This window comes from Baudoinia panamericana (genome assembly GCF_000338955.1).
Source record: "Baudoinia panamericana UAMH 10762 unplaced genomic scaffold BAUCOscaffold_13, whole genome shotgun sequence".
In the NCBI taxonomy this organism is placed as follows: Eukaryota; Fungi; Ascomycota; class Dothideomycetes; order Mycosphaerellales; family Teratosphaeriaceae; genus Baudoinia; species Baudoinia panamericana.
Window position 1 is genome coordinate 971,309 of NW_006911269.1, and position 10,731 is coordinate 982,039.

Below are 10,731 nucleotides of genomic sequence, written 5' to 3' on the forward strand. Positions count from 1 at the left end.
GAAAGGCATATCATAGCCTTGCATCGCGACGAGAGCAAGTAAACGTCCCGCAAGGCCATGGCGGAATAAGGTTTCGAATCTCCAGGGCGCCGAACGTCGAACTACGCCATCGTAAACAGTCCGCTCCGAATTCTAGGCTGCCACGATGCGGCATTAACATTGAACGTACCGACACTAATTCCCATATTCACACTCTGTCAAACGTCGCTGGACCATGGCAAGCAAGGCGGCAGTCATGGGCGCGAACGGGATCCCAGCTGCCGGCCTCTACGCGGATCAATCCCTCGACGGACCGGAAATTGGAACATTGGTGTTAGTCGTCGACCGAGCAAAGAATCTACCCAACCGAAAGACCATGGGCAAGCAGAACCCGTACTGTGCTGCTCGGCTTGGTAAAGAAGCCCAGAAGACGGAAGTGGATAAACGAGGTGGACAGACGCCACGCTGGGATCAAGAGCTGCGATTTACCGTACACGATTCTCCCGACTTCTACAATCTCAAGATATCTGTCTTCAGCGAAGACAAACGGACTGACCTTATTGGTGAGGCGTGGGTGAATCTAGCAGAGGTGGTGGTTGCGGGTGGGGGAAAGAACGACCTTTGGCAAGGCCTGAACTGCAAGGGCAAGTACGCGGGCGAAATCCGGATTGAATTGACGTACTACGACTCAAGGCCTAAGCCTGAGAAGCCGCTGAGGGAAGCGGTCGCAGCGGAAGGGGACTCTCTGCGGCAAGATGTGGGCAGCGGCAGCAGGGTCAAGCGAAGACCACTGCCCGGCAACCCAAACAGCGCCCCCATCACGCCAGACGCGCATGGTGAAGCCTTTGCCGCTTTATCAAGTCGGGCGAAGCATGGACCAAGAGACTACAGGACCCCGCCGAGAACGGCTTCAATGCCTCCGGCGCCAGTCTCACAAGAGAGGCCGCCATCTTCCCACGGTTACGCTCCACCGTACGAACACTCTCCGCAAGCGAGTGTGCGATTGACGCCACCCAACCAGCACCTCGACGATCCTCAGGCGTATGATCGCACGGATGGCTACGACGAGCCGTATGCGCAACAGGATCTACTTCCTCAGCTGCCACCTAGTAACCGTCTACGAGGTGCTACGAGTCGAGATCTGGGCCCGCAGTCTACTCACCCAGAGCCTTTACAGGTACGCCCACACCACCAAAGTCGACTTCCGCACTCGCATTCAGCTCCCATTGTACCTTCGCAGTACCACGTGCCGTATGCGCACGATGGAGACAACCAGGTGAGCACTGAGTATCCGGAGCCCATACCTGATTTGGATTACCAGCACCAGCAGCTACGACAGCGCCGGATGGATATACCTCCAAGCTGGCAAAGTGAGTACGGCGAGCCATATGCGCCATTGCAAGAGCAAGAAGACTACACTTCACCTCCACCTCCACCGATGCATAGCAATAGTGCACCCATTGTGCCTCATTTTCCGAATCCTCATCGTTCGGCTCCATCTTCAGCATACAGTGCCCCGACACCTGGTACCAGGCATCACTCCGTACCTAACGTTTCCCCACTGCAATCCGTCGAGCGAAGATACGGCCAAACACAGCGTGCTCCGATCCATTGCCATCCTGCGAGGGGAAGATCGATGGATAATTATGCGCCTCTGCCAGAGCACAACCTGTACGGCACCCAGTCAGTCGGCTCCCAGGTTCCGGCTTCCTATACTCGTAATGTAACGGAGCGACCGACCAATGTCCGGCATAGCATGGCGGACTCATACAGGAACACGCCACCTCGACCTCATCCACTGTCGCAAGAAGTGCCACGAGCACGCAGCCCCACTCCGTACACTGAGTACTTGGAGCATTCGCCACAGATTGTGGACGAACCATCCTACCAGCATGATTACCGCGGCCGTGACGCTCCGCCACTGATCAAACCTCGAGCGCTTTCGCCAAGACCGCCGCTTCCGGAACAGCCAGCCTCACGCCCTCGAAACTCGTTCAGCTTGCAGTATCCAGTCCGCGCATTCGAGTCATCTGACGATAGCCCCTTGTCCACGTCACTACCGCCCATCGTGCCGCCCGCTAACCGCACGCCAATAGCGCGAAAGTCGCTATCTCCGCACCCAACGCCGCCCGACGCCGGTATCGCTCGCTCGAACAGCATACCGTATTCACCAGACGACTACGACGTACACAACCCCAATGCACTACGAGCATCGCATTTCAACGACTCGCCAACTGCACCGTACCAGGTGCGTCCCGGCGCAGAAGCACATGGAGAGGAGCCGAAGGGACCAATCGTGGGCTGGCATGGCCAGGAGATCGACCCAAGCGATCATTTACCAGTCGATTCCTGGGCACCTGAGCCGGAGAAGAAGACACCAACCAAGACTTATGGTCTCGGCAGAGACCGTGACTTTGGACCTCGAAGCGCGCAATCGACGCCAAACTCGGGTGGAAGACTTGGTAAAGATACTGTGATCAATGTTCGAATGAAAAGCGCTGCCTCCACACCAAACTCAGAACCAGCGATCTCACCAACGCGGGGAGGCAAGCTGGTGAAGAGAAACGCAGGCGGTCTAGGCCGCGAACAACAGATCACCGCGCCTCTCCGCGAGCATTACAATTACAACAGCAACCCTTCCTCGCCGGTCCCGGACCTGTACGCGGGCCAAGCCGAGTACAGCCGTAGCTTTACCGATGGAAGGCCAGCGTACGGCGGACCCGGTATGCCGCCTAAAGTGCCCTTGGAGTATGGGGAGGATGCGTTGGCCAGGGAGATTGGAAGCATTGATATTGGCGCGGGACCGGGCAGTAGGTATGCCCGGCCTGCGAATGGTGGTGTACCTCCTCCGACAGCTTATGTGCCTGTGAGGAGTCACCGAGATAGACAGACGTACTGTTAGACTGGTTGCGACAGGAGGCATCTTTGGAATCTACTGCATGGCGGGGAGGGCGCTGGTTGCGGTTAGGGATGGCACTTTGTGGGCTTGCCACATTTTACGTAGGGTGATTGGGATAGAGGGCTTTGCACGCCTCCGGCTTTTTTGCCATTTGCAGCTGTATCATTTTTCCGTCGCTGCAAGACTTCGTGCCATGCTAATCATGAGTATTCAAAGACCACTTCAGGCTGTTGATGATCGAGGTCTTCGGCGGTTGTCGCAGCTTCTTGCACCTCCCGCTCAAGACCGCTAGAAAGCTGCCACCAAGGCCTCTTACGGATACCGCTGCAGATCGGACACCTAGAAGCCCTTCCGCGGTCCTTGTGAACCGGTATCAGCGTAACCTGGTCCGTCTGCCGATACCTTGCCACCGGAAGGTCCTGTCCGTGCCGTATCCCTCGCCGCAGTCGATTCGCCCTGTTGTCGGATGTTCCCTCTCACATCGTCGGAACCGCCGTGTGCCTCAGCATACGCCTGAGCCTTGTCTTCGGGGCCCCCAATGCCTTCGTAGTCGCGCGCTTTGAATGGTCTGCAGAAAAGGGCAGTGTCAGATGCTGTGGGGAATGGAGGAGATGCTGGAGCGTCCCAACTTACTTCCCAGTGTTTGGGTTGATATCACCACCCTCCTCCTCCGGGATGTCGCGGTTGCCACCGGCGCCGGAAGCTGCTGAGCCGTATGTCACCGTGCTTCCAGGGAACTTCTCCGTCACGCTCTCATCTACTCCCGACTCGGCGGCTTCAGGACAGTGAAGATCAGTATTGACATTCTTCACGCACTGATCTCGAAAAACCTACTGCTGTCACTACCACCCATAGACAAAACGTTCGTCCCGTCGGTGCCATGGCCTCTCTTGGCTGAGTCGGAGTTGAGGTCTCGCTCTGCTTGCTTTGCGATCTCCATGGGATCCTTTCCTTCGTATTCTGCAGACATGTTGGCGCTTGATATGTCCTTGAGCTTCGGTAGAGAAGAAATAACGGTAAGGGTGGTTTACGAATAATTCACGCTGTCTACAAGACTATTCGGAAATTCATCACACAAAGCATCAGTGACGTCGACGGTGGTCAAAGTGGGGCTTCGAATGCAGGAACAAACGAACTGTCGCGTGCCTTGACCTCGAGGACTACTGGCCGATCCCTTCGGTACAGCATAGGTAATATCTCCTCGTGCTGAAATCTAGCTTGGAGCGAACATGTTCCTCGTCAACACTGACCGAGGAGTTGAGGGGAGTCGTTGACATCGATCGACTGCGTTAGTAGACCGGAAGCAGAACTCCATATTAGTCTCTAAGATTCACAGTCAAAGGTACAATAACTCCTCTAGAAATGCAGGTCCGAAGTGAACAATGAAAATATCGTCCAGCTACGTAGATTGCATTAAACCCAGTCGTATCCTGTCAGATGTGCTCCAAGCACATTCGCCCGAACGCCGCGCTATATATTCCGCAAAAGTCCTCCACTACGAGTACAGATCGTCTTGCGAGTATTCGCTATCTCGATCCTTGTCAAAGGAGAGACCCAAGTCATCGTTTCCGCGTTCTTGCTCGAACGAGAATGCTCGATGGTGGAACTGATCTCTCGTCTCACCACCGGAGGCATGAGTGCCGGTGGTGGCGGAGGTAGGCATTCTGACCACATCGCTTGGGTCTACTCTCCTGCGCTCCCGAGAGCCGTCCTCATTGATGGCCGTCTGCGAGTTCGGCGCGGAGTCGACACCGTTGTAAACTTTCTCCCGGTGCGCTAGCGCCTCCTTCTCGCTCAATGCCCTCCCATCCTTCTCTCTAACCGTTGGCATGTCGCCCGGCATCTCGTGTATTTGCCGCTCATTCTTCTCAGGAGCAGCAGCAGCAGCAGCAGCGACACCACTCATACTGAAAGGACCGACACCACCACGCGCAGAGCTCGGGTCATCGCTAGACGACGTTGCAGTGGCTGAGAGAGGTGACACAAGCAGCGAACGATTGGTGGTGGTGCCGTGACTCTGCGAGCTTGAATGGGTACCTTCTCCTGCTCCCGGCGTGCTCGGCGAGTGCGAGGAGCTACCAGGCCGATTGAAGTAACCTCCTAACGGAGAAGCGGTGGCTGAGCCTGGCGTGCCGACCGATGCAGGTGCATCTGAAATTGATCCGCCAGCCGTTGACAGAAGGCGTCGGTTATCTTGCACGCCTATCGGTGTAGGCGGCGTCGGAGCTGAGCCTTCCAACTCGGCCTTGGGGAAGACGTTAGCCTGCCGACCACGCTCATTGGACTCATCGCTGTTTGAGCCCAATTTCTCGTTCTGGCGTTCTCTTTCTTGGGCGTCTTTGCTTCGTTTGCGGAAGAACCATATCAGAAGTAGGGCAAGCAGTACCACAGCGGCGACGGCGCCGATGACGATGCCCGCAATGGCGCCTGCGCTGAGCTTGTTCGACGATGTGGAAGAGGTGTCTGTTCCAGGGTATGACGAGCTTGCGCTTGATGATGATGATTGAGAAGTAGGTGGGATAACGACTAGATTCTCCTTCGCATTCGAATCCCACAACACCTGCGAAACATTGAATTGCTGAGCTTCCCAGTCTACAGTAAGATAGGCCTCCTGCAAGAATGTCCGGCCGAGGGTATATTGCGAGCTATTCGCAGCACGGCGGAGCGGAAAATAGCGGGTCTGTGTCGTTAAGCCCTGATAAGGTGGGGAAGCGGTAAGGTCGAAGGCAGCGTATGGCAATGTGATCTGCACGCTTGGTCCACCGGTATATGCCTGCGCGAGCTGGAAGGTAACGTTGGCGTTCCGCTGCAGTAGGCTTGAGTGTAGAGTATCATTGACCAGGTACAACTGCGTCGTGTTGTCGTATACTAGCCCAAACACTGACTCGAAGACCTGGCATGCCTCCATCGGCAACCAGATCTGAGAGACTGTGCTGTCGATATACGCATAGATCGGACCTGGAAGTAATGCGGTGCCTACCGGATTCGAGCCGTTGGAAGACGGAGTGCTGATTGATTGAATGGCCACGACAAGGTCACGGCTGTTGTCCGCTGCGAAGGTGAACGGCACACTGTTGCTCACAAACTTGCTGCTGTCGTACCCGCCCAACGTCAGACTGGCCAGCACCCCGGAGAATCTGTAAGGTGCACCAGCGGTATACGATGCGGAGACGCTAGCAATCAGCTTTTCCTCCTTCAATTGAGTCATGTATGACGGAGCCGGATCGTTGAAAGATGTCCAGTTAGTCGGCTTTGGATTTACACCAAACACTCCCAGATAGAAGGTTGGCACAGCCAGCCCGCCGACCGTGGTATTTTTCAACGTAGGCCCATTCTCACCATTTCCTCCCAAGCCTACCGCATCATAGCCAAAGATCGCATTTCCAATCAAGCCTAGATTCTCCTCGATCCATAGGTCATATATTCCGATATTCTCGAACGTGCTGCTGGCGCTTTGATTGTAGACGCCTCCTCTCGCGCTCATGCAACCGTTGTAATCTGACGCTGATTGACACCCTTGCGGCAAGACTGCCCATGTCTGATATGCGGCAAATGAGACAAAAGTGCGCACATATTGGGCCGGAGTGCCAATGCGCAGGGTAAAAGTAGACCAGGAGCCATCGATACCGTCCCAGTTCTGATCCGGTGCGAAGGCGATCGGGCTTGGTAGCGTGGTCGACTGCCTCCTTTGAACCTCTACAAGCTCTCCCAGCGTACGCGAAACAGTCAAGGCGAGGAGTGCGCTGGGTAACAGCAGTAGATGTCGAAGTAGGGAAGGCATCTCGTCGTGCTATCTAGTGTGGTTCCGGCGCGCTGGATGAAATGGCTCAATCGCGCATCGTGCATTCGTAGCGGTCCAAAATTGGTGGCGGACTCCGGTTCATCGTCTTCAGCCAGATGGGGATGTCGTGCGGAGGGTCCACGAGGATGACTAGATTACAGATTGTATAACGGGACGCAACAGATAGCCTCCGGCCGCTGACACCATCTAAGCCAAGGCGAATAGACGAGCACAGAAGAGCTAGACATCGACTCCGCACGCTTGGAAGCATCCCGTCAGCTCCCGCCGATCTCTGCAAATGTGTGGTGTGAGCGCTCGCTGTGGCTTGCGCGGAACCGCATTGGCTCAGCCGTTGCACCCGATAAGCATGCTCTAGCCCGGCAAGGCTCTGTAAGCGAAACACTTCTCGAAAAGCACGTTGGCAAACATTATCAGGCAGCGGGCCACTTCAACCCACGCGTTTCCGGTGAACATCACGCTCACTTCTTGCTCTTATGAACAACGACTTCGAATCTACGATGACCTCTCAAAACGCGTCAAGCACGCAGAATCGAAACAGGAGCGATTGGAAATTTGCCGAGCCAACCGTCAACGAGTGATATTTCGTTCTGCGGTGGAGACGGAGACCCTTCGAAAGAGGGGAAAGCTATGGAGGGTTGCCATTTTCGTCGCAGTAATGCAAGGTCGAACGTGGTGGTGTGAAGGTATTTCGTGTACCTGCATGACGTGCGTTGTAGGTGATGTTCGTCTTCGTCGCGTCGAGAACAGTTTGTCACCCGCTTGCGAAGTCGTCCTCGATGACGAAACGTAATCAACCGGACGGGGTTCACACTTCAATACGAGGCGCGCGGACCGACCGTTAGACAACGCCGGCCGCACTACTCGTGGCTTACACAGAAGCGGAGAAGCCCATGTTTGCATGATGCAGAAGGTTGGAATCCAGGGAATATACTATGGGATGTATAAGCCAGGAGTAACCCATGGCAAGCCCGTAGATGTAGTTGCTCTTCGCTCGAAAGTACACCCCGCAATCATGCCATGGTGTGATGTGGATATCTAAGAACAGCAGTCGAGGTCACATCCGGCCAAGCATGCCTCCACTCGCAAGCCGACTGGAGGTTCGGGTTCCTCACCAGAGCACAAGAGAGCCGCAAATGGGGGGCGCTCAATAGGATGAGGTTCGACGACGGGTTGACCAGGCACGGCGCGCGGGTGATTGGAACAGCGCAGCTTCGCCATGAGTCCTGATCCACCATCTGCACGCTCCCGAGCCCTCGTATTACGCTTCGCAGCTTGCAGCTTGCATTCTCTCGCTCGGGCGGGCTGCAGTATGCGGTGGGCCTTTCCAGATGTGACTGTGGAGATTATAGCCATGGCCGTGAGCATCCAGGACAGCGACGAGAATGGCAGGACCGTAGCACAATGGTATCGCTGAGATTAACGAGACCGCGAAGTCCATCGAATCATCACGTCGATGAGCCGTCCTTTGGGAAAAGTCAGACGTCAGTCGCATGTTCGACAAGGTCTTGCCCTGCTAGTGCCATCAGGATCTGGGTTAGCGCGCGCTCGACCCGCAAACGCCACGAAGTTCATAGCCTGTGCTTCTGTCTTCACCCCTGTCGTCTCCCCATCGCCCGCGGCATGGTCGGCGGCGGCGAGCTTACCGTCTGATTCGCGCGACGACCTGCCGTTTCTCTTGGCTTGGTGAGTTCCGATTGAGCCTCACATCTGTCACCGTCCGTCGGTAATCCTGTTTCTTTGCCATCCATCAGCCTTGTCGTCGTTCTCAGCGCTCGTTCAGCTTTTGCAGCGCAGTCACTCGCTTTCCTATGATGTGGTAAACTGGTAGGGTCGCAAAGGGTGCAAGATCCTGACGCCTACGCTCGTTTGGTGGGAAGGCTGCGTGCGCGATGTCTGCGAAGGCTGCTATCCTGTGGCTTCTGGCTGCAACTGGTGCGACTGCTCTGGAGCCGCATAGATGGATACGACATCTGGGCAGGCAAGCAGTAGACCCGATATTCAGCCCGAATAGCACATTTGTCGGGCCGAGCATAACAAGCACTACGACCACAATCACGACTACTAGCTCTTCCTCGAGTCTATCGCTTTCGAGCTCGAGTCCACCGGTCGTTCTTGTTGGAATAACAACCACTCTTACTGTCGAGACTACTACAGCTACGCCAAGTGACGTCCTAACCTTCAGCTCCAGCGCACCTATATCGGCTTCATCAAATACCTCCGCCTCAACGTCAACGCCCACATTGGCCGGCACTGCGCCAATATTCTCCGGTCAGTCTGCGGTCGGTTCAGGCACGGCAGTCAGCACTTCGTCGAGCCCTTCGGCTGGTCTGTCGTCGAGTGCCGGCACATACAATGGCAACACCACCTACTCGTATCAGCCTACCGGCACTGTATCCTCACCTTCCGTGACAGCCAACAATGCCGTCTGTACTGGACAGACACTAGATGTCCTTTCCGCCTCTCTGGACTGGTGGTACACTGAGACCTACACTTATGCCGCCTCCACGGTCTCTCTCGAGGTCGGTCGGAACGGGACATCATGGACCGTGGTTCCGGCATCGACTACGTTCGACCTTGCTTCAGCTATTGCCCAGCCGGTATGCGCTGTCACTTTAACTACTGAGACCTACTACAATCAGACATATACGTACTGGCAGGGCTTCTGCTCCCCAACACCAGCTCCTGTCGCTGCATCCACAACGATCGTGACCGTAAGTGGATATGCGCCCTTCAACGCCACTGCTGGCACGGGGACCATCCCCAATGTTGCCATCACGCCAGCACCGGCAGTAGTTACGCTTCCGAGCTCCGCAGGCACGTATGCACAGGGCACGCCGTTTGTGTATTTCAGCCAATATCAGATCATCAGCCAATATCCTACCACGGCTGAGAATGGCAGCGTGGGCTGCGCAGAGACAACGAGCGTCTATAACATGTCAGCGCCTTTCAGCTTCGAGTACACTGGACCGCCGCCGAATGGCTCAGAACTGGTTGGCGCAGGTGTGACTGGCGACGTCAATCCTGCCCTTCTGCCTCTAGTAGGTCAGACCTCGGCCACTGCTGGTTCATGGGTTGCAGCGCCTACAGTAGTGGTCGTTGTCGAGAAGGTTGCAATAGTGGAGGGCGCTGCGCCTGCTCTGGCTAGTCTCACCTTGACGCAACTGCAGACACCCGTCCCTACTCTGCCTTCCGGCTACACCACCCAATCAGGCTCCTCTCTATCTGTCTCAGCGTTTTCCGCCCGGCTGGAGTCGACGCAGACGGCTCTTCTACTGCCTACCTCTACCATTACCACTACGTCGACAATCGCCAGTATATACCCGAGCCCAGCGCTCGGCAGCTCAGAAACAGCACTCCTACTGCCAGCAACAGATTCTGGCACGACCACGATACAAACAGGAGGACAGACCGCCACAGCCACTGCCCTACAAGATCAAAGCCCAACTACAACGCAGGCTGGTGGAGCCAGTACTCCTACTACTGCCGACAATGGCGGCTCTGGCAGCACCACTGGCGGCTCGAGTGGCGCTGTCGACATCGGTAACTTGGTCTCGGCTATTGTGACCGCTGCTCAGCCAACAAATGCGCTGCAAGTGCTGAGCCAGGCCGTGCAGCAGACCACCACGGCGGCGGCTCCGAATGCGGTGGACATTCTTAGTGCTGCACAGGCAACGCCTAGCGACAATCCCACCGCAATCGCGATCATTTCTGGCGTTGGTGGATCGTCCGGATCCAGTGGGAGTGGAGGATCAGGTTCCGGCGACTCCGGCAGCGGGAGCGGAGCCTCTGGGTCTGGCTCTTCAGGAACTGGCGCAGGTTCCGGCTCGTCAGGATCGTCTGGGTCGGGATCATCTGGCTCAGGGTCGTCTGGGTCAGGCTCAGGCTCAGGCTCAGGCTCAGGCTCCGGCTCCGGCTCCGGCTCAGGCTCAGGCTCAGGCTCAGGCTCAGGCTCAGGCTCAGGTTCAGGCTCAGGTTCAGGTTCAGATTCAGGCTCAGGCTCAGGCTCAGGCTCAGGCTCAGGCTCTGGCTCAGGCTCAGGTTCAGGCTCAGG

The 10,731-nt window shown here is 56.3% G+C and overlaps 5 protein-coding genes across 5 annotated transcripts in view; 2 read left to right on the forward strand and 3 right to left on the reverse strand.

The window, feature by feature from the left end:
• Window positions 1–214: 214 nt before the first annotated feature.
• BAUCODRAFT_27751 (uncharacterized protein) lies at window positions 215–2,881 on the forward strand (the record flags this gene model as incomplete). Its single annotated transcript, XM_007682126.1, has 1 exon — window positions 215–2,881. One exon carries the CDS (start codon window positions 215–217, stop codon window positions 2,879–2,881), a length of 2,667 nt encoding a protein of 888 aa, XP_007680316.1.
• A 493-nt stretch (window positions 2,882–3,374) lies between these two features.
• On the reverse strand, window positions 3,375–3,848 carry BAUCODRAFT_38543 (uncharacterized protein; the record flags this gene model as incomplete). The annotated part of the gene is made up of 2 exons (XM_007682230.1): window positions 3,375–3,653; window positions 3,713–3,848. 2 exons carry the CDS (start codon window positions 3,846–3,848, stop codon window positions 3,508–3,510), a joined length of 282 nt encoding a protein of 93 aa, XP_007680420.1. The 3' UTR covers window positions 3,375–3,507.
• Window positions 3,849–4,373: 525 nt separating this feature from the next.
• Window positions 4,374–6,659, reverse strand: BAUCODRAFT_78428 (uncharacterized protein; the record flags this gene model as incomplete). The annotated part of the gene is made up of 2 exons (XM_007682325.1): window positions 4,374–4,742; window positions 5,016–6,659. 2 exons carry the CDS (start codon window positions 6,657–6,659, stop codon window positions 4,374–4,376), a joined length of 2,013 nt encoding a protein of 670 aa, XP_007680515.1.
• Window positions 6,660–7,241: 582 nt separating this feature from the next.
• BAUCODRAFT_38545 (uncharacterized protein) lies at window positions 7,242–8,131 on the reverse strand. Its single transcript, XM_007682231.1, has one exon. It carries the CDS (start codon window positions 8,031–8,033, stop codon window positions 7,716–7,718), a length of 318 nt encoding a protein of 105 aa, XP_007680421.1. The 5' UTR covers window positions 8,034–8,131; the 3' UTR covers window positions 7,242–7,715.
• Window positions 8,132–8,371: 240 nt separating this feature from the next.
• Window positions 8,372–10,731, forward strand: part of BAUCODRAFT_290781 (uncharacterized protein) — a 3,161-nt gene continuing 801 nt past the window's right edge. Inside the window, exons 1-3 of the mRNA XM_007682602.1 lie at window positions 8,372–9,277; window positions 9,338–9,751; window positions 9,788–10,731. The exon at window positions 9,788–10,731 is cut by the window's right edge and continues 1 nt beyond it. Of these exons, the coding sequence (XP_007680792.1) occupies window positions 8,570–9,277; window positions 9,338–9,751; window positions 9,788–10,731 (2,066 nt within the window). The 5' untranslated portion in view covers window positions 8,372–8,569. The remainder of the gene's footprint in view (window positions 9,278–9,337; window positions 9,752–9,787) is intronic.

Coding starts and splice junctions, on each gene's coding strand:
- BAUCODRAFT_38545 (XM_007682231.1), bottom strand. CDS start 8,033: ATGGCTATAATCTCCACAGTCACATCTGGAAAGGCCCACCGCATACTG.